Source organism: Anas platyrhynchos, chromosome 27 (genome assembly GCF_047663525.1).
Source record: "Anas platyrhynchos isolate ZD024472 breed Pekin duck chromosome 27, IASCAAS_PekinDuck_T2T, whole genome shotgun sequence".
NCBI classification, from domain to species: Eukaryota; Metazoa; Chordata; class Aves; order Anseriformes; family Anatidae; genus Anas; species Anas platyrhynchos.
The window spans coordinates 6,578,549-6,597,309 of NC_092613.1; the positions used below are offsets into that span (position 1 = coordinate 6,578,549).

The 18,761-nt window shown below is 64.0% G+C and overlaps 1 protein-coding gene across 3 annotated transcripts; it reads right to left on the reverse strand.

Annotated features, from left to right (window-relative positions):
• Window positions 1-101: 101 nt before the first annotated feature.
• On the reverse strand, window positions 102-17,715 carry SYT2 (synaptotagmin 2). Of its 3 annotated transcripts, XM_072028468.1 has the most exons (9): window positions 17,597-17,715; window positions 7,106-7,286; window positions 6,852-7,021; window positions 5,675-5,791; window positions 5,380-5,547; window positions 5,087-5,254; window positions 4,613-4,730; window positions 4,023-4,156; window positions 102-3,532 (listed from the first exon to the last, which is right to left on the reverse strand). In XM_072028468.1, the coding sequence occupies exons 2-9, from the start codon at window positions 7,269-7,271 to the stop codon at window positions 3,326-3,328; spliced, it is 1,248 nt and encodes a 415-aa protein (XP_071884569.1). In that variant the 5' UTR covers window positions 7,272-7,286; window positions 17,597-17,715; the 3' UTR covers window positions 102-3,325. The 3 variants fall into 3 exon arrangements, with proteins under 3 accessions (XP_071884569.1, XP_005013790.6, XP_038024398.2); XM_005013733.6 differs by lacking the exon at window positions 17,597-17,715 and having other exon boundaries at window positions 7,106-7,400; XM_038168470.2 differs by lacking the exons at window positions 6,852-7,021; window positions 7,106-7,286; window positions 17,597-17,715 and adding an exon at window positions 6,314-6,517 and having other exon boundaries at window positions 5,675-5,800.
• Window positions 17,716-18,761: the final 1,046 nt, after the last annotated feature.

Genomic DNA, 18,761 nt, shown 5'->3' on the forward strand with positions numbered 1-18,761 from the left:
CTCCAAGGCCCAGGACATCCCTGCCGTGTCCAAGCACCCCTCGCGCCCCTGGTCCCTCCCTCCCCGAGCACCCAGCAGCCAAACCAGCAGGGACGCGGGGCTCCTTTCAGCTCGTTTCTTTAATAAGGAGACAGATATCATTACAAAATAACCATTTAACGATCAGAGACGGAAACGACAGAGTCCACACGAGAGGAAGGGGCTTTAAAAGCAGCTTCCTGCCGGAGCCGAGCGCTGCAGAGGCCAGGACGGGCGCAGGGGCCGGGGGTCTTCCTTCGCTGCAGGAAGCCACGAGACCCTGAGACTCCCAAAGGTGCTGCTTTTTCCTCCCGGCGCTGGGGGAAAAAGGGCGAAGAGCCAAGCTTGATGCATGGACTCGCTCCCTTTCCCCTGGGAGGCTGAAGCTGGTGTCCCCAGGCGCGGCTGGGCTCGCACCGCAGGGGAGGCGAGGAGAGGACGGGGCAGCTTCCTCCAGCAGCGAGCGCACCGGTGCCTTGCGGCCGGCAGCCCCCAGCACGCAGCAGATCCCCCCAGCTGCTCACGAGAGCCCTTCCACCACCAGATCTCACTTGTCCCAACCTTTCTGCTGCAGAAACGCCACCGTGGGGAAGTCCCCGGTGCCGCTGCCCCAGTGCGACGGCCGCGGCCACCAAGCCGGCGGCTGGCACGGCTCGTCCTGGCACCCCGGCTCCGCCGCCGAGCCCCAAAAAACAAGGGGGCCGTGGACACACGGGGATAAAAGGGGGGGGCACGGCTCACCAGGAGACCCATCCTCATGGGGCCCCGGCATGCCGTGGTCTAATATGGCTTCTAAAGTTGCTCTGACGGTGAGATGCACCAACGCGACACAGGACGCCGAAGCCACGATGTTGCCGCTACCCGGCCATGGTATAAACGCGACGAGACACAGGAACAAGACACACATGGAAGTCACGGCTGCGTCGGTGACGGCTCACCCTCCGCTGGCTGGACTGGCTTGGCATGCTTTGCTTCTTGGCGTATTTTCTTCTTTTGCATGATTTAAGTCATTATTTTTAAAGAGGGGGGGGAGATAACCGGGGTGGTGGAGAGCTCTCAGGCAATGAGTTTGGTTCGTCGCCGACTCCACCTCGGCACGGAGGTGCCACCTCGGGCACGGAGGCGCCGTGGGCGCGGGGCAGAGCGTGCAGCTCGGCTGGGAGCATGCTGCTGGTTACAGGGGCTGCAGCGCATGCACTGCTCATGGTATATACAGCTATGTCTCCATACAGTTAACTACACACGGCTACGGGGGGAGGGAGGGGGGGTCAGAGGCAGCGCAGATGGCTTTAAATATGTTGCTTGGTTTCCCCTTTTTTATTAAAATTAAAAATCAAAAGAAATCAGGTATTAAAGTCACGGTTCCCCCCCACCCTCCCGAGGCTTAAAGAGTCCGAATGGAAACCTGCGGGCAGCAGGCGAGGTGCGGCGGGACTGGGGGGGCTGGGTGCATGTAGGGGGGTGCAGGGGTGGGCGTGGGGGTGTGTACATGTGAGTACATGTGGGTACATGTGTGTAGGTGTGTGTATGTGTGTAAATGTGTGTCTGTGTGTGCGCAGGCATGTGCGCTCCTCCGCCCGCTTCCCAAGGAAGACTCCGGGGCCGTGCCCCCCCACGGCAGGGTTTGGGTGCTCTTGCCAATTCCTCGATTCTTTCATCTTTACAAACACAAGGCAACCCCCCCATGCTGCCCAGCCAGACTCCGAGGTTTGGGAGATCCCTGATGCTGTCCCCAGGCCCCACGCCACCTGCCCTGTGCTCCTGTTCATTAACCCCTTGCGTCTCCTTCTCCCCCCAGCTGCACGACCCACACGGCACCTTGCTCACCTGAACCCCTACCAAGGACGGAGACATCCCTCCCCGGGAACCTGCACATCCCTCCTGGGTTAGGGGCTGGTCCCCGTGCCCCACCTGAACCCCCTGAGCTGTGGCCGTCCCCTGCCACTGTTTCTCCTCTTCTCCCTGCCGTCACCCGGGGTGGGAAGCCCCTTGGGAAGCAGGGGCCACCGAGGCATCCGATGGCACCGGGGTGAGCTCAGCTTTGGCACTTTGTCCCCAGGTTCAGGGTGCTGTGCACCGAGGTCCCAGGCTGGGCATAGACCCCCTCACCCCCCCCCCCCAAGCAGCATCCCCAATGCCAGGGGCATCCCCACTGTGCTCTTTTTCTCTTCCTCACAGAATGGAATGGAGTTGGCCTTCCAGCTCACACTGCCCGAGGGGAGAGGGATTTGGGGGCGGGGGGTACAGCAGCCCATGGGGCCTGGGGGTCTGCAGCCCCTCCTTGGCCATGGGCTGGCTCTCACCCTCCCCACTGATGGTGGGACGCAGCAGTGGGGCTGGAGCTCCCCATATCCCCCCCCCAGGGCTGTGCTGGGTGCCCACAGCAGGGCTCAGCCCCAGGGACACACGGGGGACTCGAGGATGGCACCAGGCACTGCCCCGGGGCTGCCTGCCCACCCAGCCCTGGGGACCTCTCGGTGTCACCCAGCCTCGTGGAAGTACCCAGAGCTCCCTAACCCAGCCTCTGGTGACACGACAATGGCCAGAGCGTACCCACAGCGCTGCCGCTGCCCAGCCCCTGCTGCCCCCCCGACAAAAAGCTGTCTGCAGCCACCTGCGCCCATCCCACAGGGTCTGGCCACCGCACCGAGGGCTCAGCACCCACCACAATGCCTTCTGCAGCACAAAACCCCCCCCAAACCTCTCCCCAGAAGAAGCCAAACCTGGAGCCGGCCGCAGGCAGCCCAAAACCACATCTCTCACCCTTCCCAACTGGGAGGGCTGGGGGGAAGCAGAGCGGGTGCGGGGATGCCCCCGGGCCTCCTGTTGAAGGTCTTCTCCACCGTGTTGGTGCCCATGCAGGTGTCCACGTCCCAGGCAAGCACGGTGAGCCCGGTCACCTTGTGTTCTCAGGTCCTGGTGTCACCTCCATGCACAGATGCTCGCCGGCTCCCACGTGGGCCCACGGGAAGGACGGAGGCAGCGATGCTCCCAGGCCCAGGGAGCCCCAGGCCTGGCGGTGGCTTCAGGCCGGGAAGGGATGGAAGTTGAATGTGATGGGGCATGAGGCCGAGGGGAGCGATGCTGGAGAATGAAAAGAACCATCCGTCTTCAACCTCTTCCCCTGGAAGCTATTGGGACTGTCTGGAAACCCTTCCACAGCCGTCAAAGGGTATTTCAGCTTAAAACAGAACCCAAAAATAAATAAATAAATAAAACAAACCAAAGGGTGCGTAACTGAGGTATCAGTAGCTCTGGGTTGCTTCGACTGTCCACAGGCCCACGCCACGCCGGCCAGCAGATCTTCCTATTTGTTTTTCCCGAGAGCTGCATCTACTTCTTCCTCTGGCTTCAGCGAGTGCCACTGGGCGATGGGCCGCCGGGGGTTGGCCAGCATGTCGGACCAGTGCCGCAGCTCCGTGCCGGTGGAGTTGCAGCCCGTGAAGATCTTGCCGATGGCTTCATTCTTCCCCAGCTTGTCATAGTCCAGCACCGTGATCACCACCTGCACTTTCTGGAGGAGGAAGCCTTCTTTAGAGGGGCTGAACAGGGCAGGGTCCCCTCCGTGCCCATTCCTTCCTCCGTTTCCTTCCCCGAGGAGCCCAGGGTTGTGGGGCTGTGGTGGGGCCCAGCTCGTCCCCACGTGGCCACCTGGGCACGTCGAGGCACCGAGGGCTGCTGCAGGCTGTGGAGCTCAATGGGGCTGCACAAAGGGGCTGGGACTGGACACGGAGGGTCAGAAGGCACCTCCCGATGGTCCAGGACACCCCTGGGACCGCTGAGGGCTCCCTGCTCTGCCTGGGGTGAGCACTACAGGGCCGGGAGCAGAGGAAAGCCCAGTTCCTGCCGTGAGATGGGTTTGGGGTCGCATCTCCTATGGGTGATGCCCAACACGGGCACCAGGAGCTCATCAGGAGCCGCTGGGACATGGCCTGGGACAGTGTGAGACCTCTGCTGCCACCCCCACCCTGCCCACGTGCCCCCAAGGATGTCAGCGTACGAACCTGTATCTGCTCAAAGGGGATCTCAAAGCTGAAGGACTCGTTGAAGTAGGGGTTTAAGGTCTTCTTCTTGACTGTGGTCTTCTTCTTCTTCAACCTCTTCCCGTTCTGCAGCAGGTGAATCTTCACGTAGGGATCTGGGGGAGAAGAGGGAGCAGGAGGTCGCAGTGCCCAGGGACACCATCGGCCTGGCACGAGGGGCAAGGAGCCCAACACAGGTCAAGGTGCTCCCAGGCTCGTGGATGGAGGCCAAAGCCAAAACACTCCAAAACTGTTGGATTTTCAAGGATTTTCCTGATTTTCAGGAGCCACTGGGAAGGGACAAAGCTCTTCTGCCTCCTGCGGGTCTCCTTGCAGGAGGGCTGGGGATGGTGCGGGGAGACCTGCAGGTGCTGGCTCACACCCTTTCTGCAGGAGCAGGGCCAGGAGCGGGTGGCAGAGGGGTGATTTCACCACTCAGGACACCCCAAGGAACCGACCCCAGGAGGTCAGGGCCGGGGGGGTCTCATCTCCCCTCACCCCCAGCCAGGTCTTGGGCACAGGAGGTGCCGGGTGCTGGAGGAGCTGCCCCAGCCCTGCCCGGCCGATCTCACCTGAGAGGCCCCCCACGTCCATCTTCTTCAGGTTCTTGGCCTCCAGGATGCAGACAGTGAGCTTCCCGGCCGTCGGCACGTACCGCAGGGAGATGCAGATATCGCCCAGCTTCTCTGGCTGCCAAACGGGGTGGGGGGGCAGAGAATCAGAGCCTCCCCAGGGCACTGTATCGCAGCGCTGGGACATGGTCCCAGCTTCGTTCCCCCCAAACCCCGCTCAGGCACAACCTGGCACCCCACACACGAGGGTTTGATCACCGGGGTGGGGGACAGGCCAGTCCCAGCACAGCACCCAGATACTTACAAACCTCATTTTTATTACAGAAAGGCTTCTGCAGGGGAAAAAGGGGGTCGGATCCTGCCCGGCACTCACACACGGCACCGAGGTGGGGCCACGCAGCGATGCCCGGGAAGCAGAGTTCACCCCACAGCCGGGGCCACCCCACACCTCAACCCTGTAGGGCCCCCTCTCACCTCCTCCTTCTCGCCGCTCTGCAGGTCCCGCCACTCCTCGATGGGCTGCCCCAGGTCCACCGTGTTCATGGGCACCTTCACCTCGCCGATGATGTCGTGCTTGGAGAAGCGATCGAAGTCGTAGATGGCCATCACCAGCGTCTTCCCACCCAGTTCTTGGTAGGGGACCTGCGGGGAAAGGGCCACCAGGTGGCAAAGGGCTCCAGCAGGGCCAAACCACGAGGCCAGGACACAGCTGGGAGAAGGACAGGAGCAGGAAACGAGGTCCCGTGGTGGGGTGGGCTGGGGCTCACCTTGAAGGTGAAGGTCTCGTTGAAGGCGGGGTTGAGCGTCTTCTTCTGCACCTTGGTCTCGTACTTCTTCTTCTTGTCGGGGAGCAGGAACACCTTGACGTAGGGGTCCGAGGTGCCGCCCATGTCCAGGGCTGGCAGTTCAGCGGCTTGGAGGATCCCCACAGTCAGCTGGAGGGGAGAGAGGTGGCTTCAGCTGCGGACAGCACCATGGGCTCCTCCCCAGCACCCAGCTCCCCGGCTCCCTCCCACACCACCCAGCTCCCCCAGGGGGATTGATTCACAGCCCCTTCCTCACCTGGTTCGCCTGGAAATCGTAGTCCAGCGAGAACTGCAGCTTGCCCAGGTTCTCTGGCTCCTTCTCCTCCTCTTCGCCTTCCCCCTCCGTCAGTCCCGTCTCCGCGTCGTCATCGTCCTGGGGGTCCTGCGGCAGCAGCCGAGGTGCCCGGCTCAGCTGGGAGGGTCCTGGCCCCACGTCCCCATCCCCACACGGGCACCTCCAGCACCCCGACCCCTGGGCATCACAAGGGGATGGGGACAGAAGGCACAGGCAGGGCAGCCCAGGGGGCACCAGCTCTGCTCAGGGCTGGTCTTAGTGGGATGAAGGCACGAGGGGCTGGGGGCTGCCCGGGGTGCTGGGACTTGGGACCAGCTCCAGCCAAAGGAGGTTGCGTGAAAATCACCCCACAGGTGGGTGTGGGGATCCTCTGCCTCCAGCCCATGCTTGGGAGCACTACAGAGAGTTAGCAGGGCCGTTTCTAGGGATTGTGGTGTTAATATGAGAGAGGACCTAGTTCTCTTACATCTAAGGCAAAGCCAGCCTTCTCCCCTGCCTCTCCACGCCACAGCCCCCCAGCACCTCTCTGCTGTCCCTGCGGGTCCCCAGTCCCACCCTGGACGCAGCCGATGGAGAAGGCAGGCTCGGGGTGGCACCTACCGTGGAGGATGTCCCCAAACACAGAGGGAGCACGGGGTCAGGGCGGCGCAGAGGGAGGACGATGACAGCACCAGGAGGGAAGAGATCAACATTACGGACAGCGTCACGGTGGGACCCAGGCTGAGGCAGGGAGCTGGGGTCTTGTATGGCCCCATTGAACCCCTGGGGACCCCAACCCTCCCCCAGCATTTGGGAATTTCACCCCGTGGACCCCCAGATGCATCGCTGCTCATCCCTCCAGCCCTGTGGGCATGCCTGCAGTGCCCGCGTGTCTCTCGGCAGTAGGAACAGATGCCCAAAATCTGCCGTTCCCAGATGGCCCCGGGCTGAGGCATGGAGCCGGCTGGGATGGCCCCGGACCCACTGGTGCCAAAAAGCCCCCTTCCCTTCTGCCATCCCCAGATGGTTCCGGCTGTGCCCTGGTATCATCACCAGCCTTCCCAGCTTTTTGGGGACCCCAAACCAGTGGGGTTCTTGGGTTCCCCCCCTGCTACGGACACAATTTGGGAGGTGACTGAGCCCTCCCGAAGGCCGTCACCTGGTTGCCCGACTTCATGTCCTTCATGTTCATGGCGTTCTTCATGCCTTTGCCCTTCTCCTTCTTGTTCTTCTTCTTCTTGCAGCAGCACTTCTTGCAGATGCAGAAGCAGCAGGTGAGGATGAGGAGGCCGGCCACCACGGCGATGGCGATGAGGGCCCAGGGCGGCACTGCGGGAACGTGCGGGGCCTGCGGTCAGCCCGTGGTGGGCCAAGGGGAAGGGGGGGTCCCGGGGGGAGGAGGCAGCTACTCACGGGGGATCTTGTTGAGCTCGTTCATGAACTTCTCCCTCAGCTTGGCGAACATGTCCTCCTTGCTCTCGCCCGGCCCCGCCGCCTCGGTGGAGTTCTCCATGGTGGCCATGGGCACGGTGGAGGCCGCGGCCTCCGGGGCCATCATGGACGCCTGCTTGAACGTCATGGTGGGACGGGGAACCTGCAACACAGCGTGGCCGTGGTGGGCCCTGCTGCCCTCGGCTGCCTCCCCGAGCAGCACTGGGGACATCCACAGCTGCAGCAGGGCCGTGATGGTGAAGCTTCACCATCTGCGTGAGGGCTGTGGAGCCCAGAGGTTTTTAATGGGAAGGTCTGGGCCCCAGGGCCCCCTCACAAGCTGTGGAAGCCCACTGAGTCTCCTGGCCCTTGACACCTCTGAAGGCTCCATGAACGTCCCCCAGGCAGACCCCCAAAAACCGCTGAAACAGCCCAAATTCATCACCTCCCTCCCTGCTGCAGCCAGCGCCAAGGTCACTGCCGATCGCAGCTTCACCACCTGAACGCGTTATAGAAAAACCACAAAAACCGAAGGCAGAGCTGAGGTTTCCAGGCTGCTGATGCCTCCTGGGGGAATTAAACCCAAAACTTGCATGGGGGGGGTGGTCACCAGCCCTGGGAGCCGAGCGGGGCTGGCACCAGCCCTGCCTGCAGTGAGCCCTGCCTGCAGCCTCCCAGTGCTGGGCTGAGCTCGTGGCTGCACCAGGATCTGCCCGGGACCACCAGCTCCCTCTCAGCCTTCCTCCCTTCCAGCAGCATCATTTCGGTGCGGATGCAGTTCTCCCTCCCGAGGGGGTCCCAAGCCCAGCCAGGTGCCCCCCCCCCGGCAGCAGCACCGGCTGCTGGCTCCCTGCAGGATGACTTTTCTCCCCCAAACTGCTGATGAGCGCGTTTCTGCCCATCTGTTACGGATATCGCCGAAACTGTGTCAGCAAGGTAACGAAACGGGGCCGCGCAGCCCTTCCCTGGCGGCAGCCGTCAGCCACCTCCAGCCTGTCCGTCCGTCTGTCCGTCTGTCCGTCCTGCAGAGCTGCCCAGCCCCCGGGCAATGCCGCAGCCTTGGGGCACTGCAGCAAAATGCCAGAGAGATGAGCAGGAGGAGGAGGAGGAGGAGGAGGCTCCGTGCAGGGATGCTCCCAGCAGCTGCTCCCGGCCCCTCGCCCATGGGCAGAGCCTGGGTCTGCTCCAGGAATTCCCAAATTGAGGGGTGCTACCCCAATACCCAGACCCTGCAGACAAGTGATTACGGGACTCATCAGTTCTTTTCTTTCCCCGGCTTTCTAAAGAGCTCCTCGTCCTCCTGATGCCCCAAAATCTCATTAAAGGCAGACAGCAAAATAAGCAAACCCCAGGTTATTAATCTGCAACTTGTCCAGGACACAGAGGGGACAGCGGGCTCTAAAATGGCATTTTGTGCATTTTCACATCCTCCCCTGCTGCTGGTGCAGGATTCACGCACACGTTGGCGCAGCACAGGCTGCGAGCACAGCGCTGTCCCGGTGAGGACAGAGACGTGTCCTTGTCACACAGGGCATGAAGGCAGTGGGACGAAATCACCCAAGCCACCAACACCTTGGCACCTTTTAGGAGGTTCTTCCAAACCTCCAAACCCCACGAGGGTTTTTGCTGGGGTTTGCCGAGGGAAACGGAGCTGCCGGCGGAGATGCAGCCGGGTGAGCGAGGAGCGAGCATTTGGCAATTTGGCCAAGTTCCAGCCTCATGCAGGAGAGGAGGAGTTTGTGCACCGCTCGCCCAGCGGCCTGCCCTGCGTTTTGGTGCAAAATGCCGTGCGGGCGTCACTGGGGGTCTGCAGCCACCCCGAGCCCCTGAAAACAGGAGCCCCAGGAAACAGGAGCAGCGAGGCTTCAGCCTCTGTGTGTGTGTGCACAGAGTGGCGTGCAAATGCTCGTGCAATGTGCACACGTACAGGTATTTGGGTACAGGGTGTGCGTGCACACGTGTATGCAAGTGTTAGTGCGTGGGGTGTGCAAGCGCTTGTGCAGTGCCCAAATAAATGTATGAGTGTGCACAGGGGGTGCAAACGCTTGTGCAATGTGCATGTGTGAGTGTGTGTGTGCGGGATGTTTGTGCACAGGCAGGACACGTGTGTGCACAAGTGCTCATGCACACACGTGTCCGTGTCCGTGTCGGGGTGCAGGTGTCTGTGCACGGCTCTGCAGGTGCTTTTGTGTGTGGGTGTGCGGCTGCTCGCAGCTGTGTGTGTGCAGGCAGCCCGGGGATGAGCTTGCACACGCGTGTGTGTGTGTGTGTGTGTGTGTGTGTGTGTGTGTGTGCTGCTGGTTGCATTTGCTGCGCGCTGCCGGAGACGTCACTGCGGGAGCTGTCGATGGCGCGGCGAGGGAAACCCTCCCGGCAGCACCGGAGCCCCGGGCTCGTGACGCTGCAAAGCCAAAATGAGCGAGCGCAGCAAGCAGCTCCCCACAGCTGGCTTTTTTCTTTCTTTTTTTTTCTTTTTTTTTGCCTTTTCTGTCCAGTTTTCCCCTCTGGTACCGGCACAGGGCAGCCAGCAGGATTTTTATTTAAGCTCTTCCAACCCTTCTCACGCCTCTAATTTGTATTTATTGGAGGAAAAAGCAGGTGAAAATGCTGGGCTGGGGAAACGCCGCTTTGGGGATTATTTTGGCTTCCTGGGACTCACTGCAGAGGCTGGTTTCAAGCAGGGTCGCTAATTAGCATTGCTAATTGCTCCCCAGGGTGTGCATTGAGCTGTCCCTGTCGAGCCCCTGGTGCCCCTGCTCGGCTCCCACCAGTGCTGGTGGAGCTAAAAATGGGGGAAACTGAGGCACGGGGGGGGCTGGGGCAGGCTCGTGGTGCCGCCCCCCCAGGACACCTCGGTCCCCTCGAGCCCCACTGAGGGGGGCCCTGTGGCCCCAGGGGATGACAGTTCTCAGCATTTTCAGTGGTTAAAAATAATCGGCACTACCTTTTTACACTAGCAAAACCCAAGCTCTGCAAAGCAGAAAATTTGATATTCCACCCCAAAATTTCTGCAGAAACACCCACAAAGAAATCTAAGGCCAGCGTGAATGCACCTCCCCGGTTTTAAGGCTTCACCTCCCCGGTTTTAAGGTTTCACCTCCACGGTTTTAAGGCTTCACCCCTCCTCCTCGTTTCCCCTTGGTTTGGGTTCGAGGCATGAGCCAGAGCCACCCCCGGGTGTCCCCAGGTCCCCCCCGCCACCTCCCCGCGGTGTCCCCGGGTGCGTCCCCTCGCCACCGCCCTGCAGTGCAGGTGCCAGCGGGGGGAAGGCACTGCAATGCAGCGCTGCAGGGCTTGGGTTGGTCGTTTTTTCTTTCTTTTGGAAGTCTTTTTTTTTTTTTTTTTTTAATATATATCTATCATTTTCCTCCCTTTAGAATAATGAGGTGGCATCTGGTGTGTGGGGGGGGGTGGAAGTGGCTCCCTTGTCCTTTCCCCTGCCCCGTCCCCTGCCCTGTCCCTGGGCAGGCAGGGGACAACCAGGCCCTCGTGCATCCCACAAACACCCAGTGCCACTCGTCCTTGTACCCAAACATGGGTTTGTTTGTGTGGGGTTGGTCACAATCCTGCCCGTGCAGGGGTGCGCAGATGAGCAGGGAGGGCTGCGCCCCTGGGAAATCCCCCCCAGCTGGATGAAGTGGTGGAGACAGCCACTGTGGCCACGTGTTTCGTACTCGTGTATTTTTTATAAAAGCATTTAAGTCCCGGGATTGTCCCCCTGCACGCTCAGGACCCCTCCCAGCACCAAACGCTGCACCCCGGGCTGCCCACACCAGCTGCGATGTGGCACAGGGATAGGCCCCGGGGAGCCATTTGGGGACACGTGGAGGGACCCGGCCTGACCTCGGCACGTCCCCAGCCACCAAGGCAGCCACACAAGCTCAGCAGTCCCCACGGCACAGCGGGGAGGGGGATTTTGGGGACCCTCCTGCCTTGGGGCAGCCCCACGCAGGCAGACGGGTGCAGCCGCTGCTGGGCAGGAGCAGTGCAGGGGGAGCGGGGTGAGGGTGGCCAAAACCTCTCCCTCCCAGCCCAGAGGAGACCCCCGCTGCCGGCCTCCTCCTCCCAGCTCCTCCACGGCGTGGAGAAAGGCAGAAAGCAGCAGCTAATCAAGATTAATGAATCTGAGGCAGCAATTAGTGCCGGCATGCTTCGGTAGGCGGCTGCGGGAGCGTGGCACCACAATTTGTCGCTGGTTTTGGACACCACGGGCACGGGGGCAGCCGGCCCCCAGCCCTCCCAGCACGGGGAGCAGGAGCCGTGCTGGCACCCAGCAGCTCCAGCTTGTCCTGAGGAGCCCCAAAAGTGGTGGGAGCTCGTTAGGTAACGAAGGGCTGCAGCCATCACGTGCCGGGAGCGTCCCTGCAGGGACGGAGCGGGGACGGCAGCCACACTGCCCTGCACCCGGGCTCTCCTCGCACCCACGTCCCTGCCCCACCACGCTCAGCAGCGCTGCTCTCCCCATGGTGCTGGGGACCCGGGCACCCCACAAACCAGGGCAGGGCCCTGGAACAGCCCCAAAACCACAGCCGTGGGGCCAGGACCTGCTGCTCCCAGAGGGGATCCTGCCAAAACCTGCTGCTGGAGCGGCTGCTGGAAAGGCTGCTGCTCTGCTGTCACCGCGGCTGCATTATTTAAAGCAACCCCCCGAGATGTATGGCAGTTAAATACAGTCCTAAAGGTAGCCTTCATCCATCATTTGGGTACCAGATTAATGGCTCAGGATGTTCCCAGGCCAAAACAAACGGCTCCTGCTGCTGCCGGGCGCTGCTGCAGCTCCCTCGGTCCCGGCATGCGCGGTCGGAGCAGCTGAAGGTCAACGTGTGCAAAGGGCCGGGCGCCAGGAGCTGGGGAGGGGGCGAGCGCATCCCGTGCCCCCCGCTCAGCTCTTAGACAAGTGGGGAAGGGGCTGGGGGCGTTTTGCAGGATGAGCCCCCCCCAGCAGCCTCCCCCCAGCCCGGGGGACTGAGCGAGCTCCTCGCCATCACTGCTGTTCCCCCAGCCCCGTGCGCACGCTGGGGACGCGTCTGCACACGGGTATTGGGGTGCCGAGCCCGGCAGCTCAGGGGTTGTCCTGTGACTCCAAAATCAGGACAGCAACGAGGAGAAATGGGGGAAGAAGTCATGCAAAAATAAGCAGGGGGATAAAAGCGAGCGGTGTCTGTGGGGTTCAGCTCCACGGTGCTGCCCATGGGTGCTGCTGTCCCCAGGCCCGTTTTCCCTGCAGGAAGCAGGGGCCAGGCCCCAAACATCCCCATCCCCACCCCCTCGCCCAGCACGGGGCTGCAGCAGAAGGAGCCGACCGGGCTGGAGCGTGGGCTGGTGCCGGGGCTCCCCGGGGAGCAGGCGGCCGCGCTGCAGCAGCCGTTCCAGCGCGCTCGGCAAACGGGCAGCAAACGCCTTCCCCCGCTCCCCCAGAAAACACACCGCTCTCAGCAGTGCTACTGCGGTGCTTCGGAGACCCCACGGAAGGAAGATTCGTCGCTAATTAGCTGGGAAGCAAAGGAGAGAGCATTCCCAGGCACCTGCAGGGGCACTGGGAGCAGCCCTCCTGGCGTGGTGGCACAAACACGTCCCCGTGCCACGGAGAGGTTTTGGCACGGGCTGTAGGGCACCATGGTGCCTGCAGCCCCTGCAAACAGCGGGGTCCCTGAGCCTTGGGGACATCACCATCCACGAGGACCCCGAGCATCCCAGCCGCAGCCACCGAGCCCCAGCACGACACCCCCTCCTGCAGCCTGCAATGTTGCAGATCACAAAAAAAATCCTTCCAAAGCAAGGGGACGGGCGCTGCTGGTGCCCAGAGCTGTGTGCACCGCGCCAGTGCTGTGGTGGCTGCGCTAAATAGGGCAGCAGAAGGTGATGGGGCTGAGCGATCTGAGCCACCCAGCTCCGGGGTGGGGTTGGCACCGCGAAGGGGCCGCGTGGCCGCATCCTGCGCAGCCGGGTCGGCATCGCCCTGCCGGCACAGCTCCCTGGAGCAGCAGCGGCCCCGAGGAGCTGCGGCGTCTCTTGATCGATAGGAAGAAAAGCAGGAGGCTCCTGGGGAGAGCCAGGAGCTGCTCTGGGAGAGCACGCAGCTGAGCCGCATCGATTTTCGTGGCGAGAAGGAGCGGAGCGCGCCGGCACCTGCCTGCAGCCCCTGCCCCTCGCTGCTCCCGCTCCAAACAAGCCCCAGCGAGGTGACTGCTGGGGTGCAGCTGGTGCGAGGACACAGGGGACGTGTGGAAAATCCCCGTTAGTGCCCAGCCAAGCATGAGGGTGCAAAATGCCAGTGCTGGATGCCCGGAGAGGCGGCTCCCATCCTGGATGGGGCTCCAGCCACCAGTGCTCAGGAGCCGCCTGCTCCCACGGGTGCAGGAGCAATGCTCCGTGCTGCAGGGAGACACCGAGGAAGAGCACAGCCCCGTGTCCCTGTGCCACCTGTCCTGGCACCATTTACAGCCCCCCGGGGTGAGGGCAGAGAGGTGACGATGACAGAATCAGTGGGGACACAGCACTGCAGCCCTGTGCAAGCCCACGGGAATTTAATGGCAGCACAAAGCACCTCCAAGGCCGGGACACCAGGAACTCCCCCAGATAAACCCTGTTGTGCAGGTAGACAAGAGCCACCGGGACAGCCAGGAGGCTCTGGGCAGCCAGCACAGCCCCGTAAAGCACGGCCCCATGTTTCCATGTGGGGGAAGCAGGAGGCTCACGCTTACACCCCAGGCACCAGCGCAGCTCTCCCCGGGCTCCAGAAAGCCCCGGAGCGCCCCTGGGGAGGGAGCAGAGCCCCACAGGGCAGCCGTGCGCTTATGATTCCGTGCACGGCATCGAAATCCTCTTTCCCCCCTGGAACTGGCCGCTTGAGGCCAGTGGGAGCAGCAGCACAAGGACGGGGACACCTGGGGGGTACCCTGCCCAGCAGCCCTCGGTCACGGCTGGGTCCATAGGGACACCCCGAGTCCTGCAGGGGGACGCCTGCCCCCATCCCATGACCATGTCTCAACTTCAGCAGACGTCGCCGTAGCTGGACCAGGTCCTGCAGCCCCAAACCAGCCCAGCACACCACGGCCACCCCTGCGGGCACCCACCTGCCCCCACAGCTCCGAAAAAGCCCCAGAGCAGCCCCCCCAGCACCCAGCAGCAGGACAACCACCCCAACCACCTCCATCTGCCCCAGCCCAGCACCAGGACTGCCCCAGAGCCTTCCTGCACCTCCTGCCACCGGCCCCCAGGCTTCCTCCTGCCTCCTTTTAGTGCTGCACCAGCCCCGAGCCCTTCTCTGCTGCGCCCTCACAGCACCACGAAGAGCAGAGGAGCGAGGAACACCTCGAATTATGCCTTTAAGCAAAGCCTCCGAGCTTTCCTTAAGCCGCGCCAGGTGCAGAACACCCCAAAGGCACCAGGAGCCCCCTCCACGCGAGGCTGCAGATGCTGAACCGCCTGCAGTCAGCAGGGACGGGTTTGGTGCAGAGCAGACGGCCAGGAACACGCAGGCTTCGGGGACAGACCGCAGCGATCCGACACAGCCCAGCTCAGCACCCTCCCCCCAGCACAGGGGCTGCAGCAGGGGCACGTCCCAAAGAGCCACCCCAAGGGAATTGGGGTCTCTGCCAGCCCCTCCAGGACCCCAGTGGCAGCAGTGTCCAGGGGTTCCCCCTCCGGGCACCGACACGGAGCAGGCGGCTCCCAGAGCTCAGGGGGGATTCGGATCCCGTGCCCTGGGGCTGGCCGGGATGGGGGAGCGCAGGCACGGGGCCAGCGCCGTCCCCAGGCTGTCGGATTACGCCATTGTAGGGCATCTCAGCTTCCAGCCGCATGCTGCCTAATTTATGGTTTAATTAATAAATGAGGAATTATGCTGAGTTTATCCAATACTTCTGGACGCGCGGTGTTATCAAAATCCCATTACAGATGAAGGAAGGCATGAAGAGCAAAATTAGCTTTGGCATCTGAAACATCTCAGTCGATGCGATAACACAATTATTAGGGCTAATAATCAAAGAGCACTTAGGGGAACGCCAGCTCCTGCGGGAGCTGAGCCCGGGGCAGCCGCAGCCCCAGCCTGGGGCGAGCCAGGGACCAGCAGGGTTTTCACCCGGGCGGGCAAATCCATCGGCAGCCAAGGGCAAAAGCACTTGGCCAGACTCCACCGAGCGGCGGCCAGCGGCTCTGGGCACGGGGACGAGGCGCAGCATCACCGCGCACAGCGGGCAGCGCCGCGCTCCACTGCCGGCGTTAGGGACAGCAGGAAAAAAAATGAAAGAGTTGAAAACCAGCAGGCACTCGGCCCCGTCTATTTGCTTTGGGCACTGATCCTGCTCGAGGACATCCCACCTCCCTGCTCGCAGCTTCCCTGCGCAGCCGGGAGAAGGAGAAACTCGAGTAATAATTAGGAGCTGCAGTCATCCAGCTCCTGGGGCTGGGCCCTTGCCAGCAGCACCGCCAGCCCGCGGAGCGCCCGCTCCCACCCTGCTGGGGTGGGCAGGAGCTCGCTGCGCTCCGCTGGCCCTCGGTGACCGTCCCGCAGGGACCGAACTCAGCAGCGGGCTGGCAGCCCTCGGTATTTTTACGTCCCCCCCCCCTCATGCCGTGGCTCTGTGCGGTGTCGGTGCTGCGGGGCAGAGGGGCGCAGAGCCAGGGCTGCCCCAGGAGATGCAGTGCAGCAGACACCAGCTGGGCACCGAGGGACCCGTCCCTGCCCCATGGGAGCTGGGGGCTTGGAGATCCCCACGAGGGGACCCCAACGCTTGCCCCAGGGGCCGTGAAGGGGCAAGGTCAGCCCCGCTCCTGTGCCTCGCTGCTTGTGAGAAGGGGACAGCGCGTGGGGATAGAGGGTTTGGGGGGTTTTATGGGATCGTGCTGTCCCTGAGCAGCACGGGTGATGTCCCGCTGCCACTGCCGGGCTCAATGACCTTGGGTGCATCACCTCCCTCAGCGCCCCACACTCCCCGAGCACCGCAACCCGGTGAGCCGCTCGGCTTCCCTCCAACACCCTCCGGCCACAAGCACCAGGGTGCCACCGAGGCGAGGACCCCGGCCACCCTGAGGGGACCCCAGCAGCCCCAGCAGCCCGCAGCAGCGCGGCCGAGGCGCTGCGCTAGCGAGGAATAATGCAGCAGGCAGGAGACGACGCCTGCCGGTCGCCGTGCAGCATGCACAGGAGGGAAATATCTGCAGCAGCACCTGGGCGCACGAGCAGCCGGAGCCCTCGCGCGAGGGCTGAAGTTTGGCTGCTGCAGAGGGGCAAGGGGGGGGAGCCTGGCAGCGCCCTGCAGCGGGTGGCAGCCTGCAGAGGGTGGCATCCCGGAGCGGGTGGCATCACGGAGAGGGTGACATCCCAGAGAGGGTGGCATCTTGGAGAGGGTGACATCCCGCAGCGGGTGACATCCCGCAGCAGCACCTGCCCAGCTCACCCGGAGGCCAGGCGGGTGCTGCACCGCGCTGCCCGCAGCGCACGGGGGACCCGCAGAGGTGCCCAAGCCCCGGGGCACAGCTGAGGACCGCACGGCGACGCGTGACACAGGCTTGTGTGTGTGTGTGTCCCCCCCTGCACCACAGTCACCTTGCAAAACTGCCTTTCCCCTGCGCAATTGGCAGAGCTCTTTTGGGATCGCGCCTGGCCCTCTGAAAGTAGGCTGCAGGGGGGCACCGGGGGCAGGACGCGGGCGCAAAGGCTGCGTTCGGGTACCCCAGAGCTGCTGCGCCCCGGCACCGCTGCACCCCACCGGTAAAGGGGGGAGCGCAGGGGATGCCCGGAGGCTGCTGCAGCCCCGGGAAGGGACCCGCTGGAGCTGGCTGGGGGCCAGGACGCGGTGCAGAGCCCCCCCCCCCACCCCCAGGAGCGGCCGGTCCAGCACCGCACCGCGGCTGCGGCTCCGGGGTCGGCACCGGGACCGGGACCCCCGAGGGCACCCGCGGGGACGCGGGGCTGGAGCATCGCGGGTGGCACCGCGGCGTCCCGGGGCACCGAAACGCGGGGGGATCCCGCACCTCCAGGGGGTGTCCCGCATGCCGGGGGAGGGGGCCGCGTCCCTAATGGGGGTCCCGCATCCCGAGGGGGGGCGTCCCGCGGTCCGGGAGGGGTCCCGCGTACCCGGGAAGGGGTCCCGCATCCCGAGATGGGGGGGGTCCCGCATCCCCGGCTGGGGATCCCGCATCCCGGGGGGGGTCCCGCATCCCCGGGGGGGGTCCCTCATCCCCAGGGGGGGCTTCCCGCACCCGGGGGGATGTCCCCGCACCCCGGGGGGGGTTCCCTCCATCCCTCCCCCCGCAGACAGCCCAGCCGGGCGCGCAGCACCCCAAGGGCACCCCGGGGCACCGGGCAGCCCCCAGCCTCCTCCGTCCCCCCGGGGTGGTCCCACCGCCCCCCCCAGCCATCACCGTGCCCCCAGCCCGGCCCCGACCCCCGACCCCCGCCCCGCCCCGCAGCCGTCCCGCTGCGGCACCGGGGGCACCGGGGAGAGACTCGGGGGGGCGAGCACTTACCGGGGGTGGGGGTCGCGGGGCCGGGGGGTGCGGGGCCGGGGGGTGCGGGCCGGGGCCGGTGGGTGCGGGACGGGCGCTGCGGCAGCCCCGGCCCCTCCGGGCTCGCGTGCGGCGGCTCCGCGTGGCCCCGCCCCCTGCCTCTTAGCCCCGCCCCCTGTGGTTAAGCCCCGCCCACTGCCCGCATCAGGCCCCGCCCCCTATTGATAAGCCCCGCCCCCTTTCGGCTCGCCCCCGCGCTCCGCAAGGGGGGCGCCGGCAACGGGAGTCCCCTATGGGGGTGTCTATGGGGCGGGGGGTTATATGGGGGTGCTGGGACCTATAGGGGTGGTGCAGTGCCTATAGGGGATGTGCTGCTCCTTATGGGGGGTCCTGTGGCTGTATGGGGGGGTGCTGTGGTTATATGGGGTGTGCTGTGTCTATAGGGGAAATGCTGTACCTATAGGGGTTGTGCAGTGCCTATATGAGTGGGGCTGTGCCTATAGGGGATGGTGTGCCCGTAGGGGATGGTGCTGTGCCTATAGGGGTGGTGCTGTTCCTTATAGGGGGTCCTGTGCCTATATGGGGTGTGCTGTGCCTATAGGGGGTGGTACTGTGGCTATAGGGGTGCTGTGCCTATAGGGGTGCTGCAGTGCCTATAAGGGTGCTAGTCCTATAGGGGTGGTGCTGTGCCTATAGGGTCAGGGGGTGTGGGACAGATGGGACCACCAGGACACCAGGTACCAGCAAGCCCAGGAGCTGCTCAGCCCCTCTCCATCCCTGCCCGGCCCCACTGCCACGGGTGCGGGGCCGAGGCACCCCGGGCACCCAGCCCACCGACCCCACAGGGCCACGTGCGGGCTGCCACCGGCTGCTGGAGGAGAGGGAAGGGACCCCACAGAGGGACCCCTCATCCTCACCACAGCGCTGAGCCCATGGGTGCTGCTCCTGACCCTGCAGCATCCTCCTGCATCACCCTTGAGCCGTGCGGCTGAGTCTTCCCAAAGGAGGCACGGGGCCGGGGTGGTCCCTCTGCATCCCCCCCGGACCTGGGGACCCCTGCTGGGGGGACGCCTTCCCCCTCCTGTCCCCTTGTCCTGGTGATGGGGGGCCAGAATCCATGGCAGGAGCGTCTGTCCCCATCATGTCCCCATCATGTCCCCATCGTGTACCCTCAGATGGGGAGATG

Coding starts and splice junctions, on each gene's coding strand:
- SYT2 (XM_005013733.6), bottom strand. CDS start 7,355: ATGTCCCCAGTGCTGCTCGGGGAGGCAGCCGAGGGCAGCAGGGCCCAC. Junction 5,792..6,851: donor ACATGAAGTCGGGCAACCAG/GTGACGGCCTTC, acceptor CAGGACCCCCAG/GACGATGACGACGCGGAGAC. Junction 4,731..5,086: donor AGAGCGGCGAGAAGGAGGAG/GTGAGAGGGGGC, acceptor CCCGTTTGGCAG/CCAGAGAAGCTGGGCGATAT.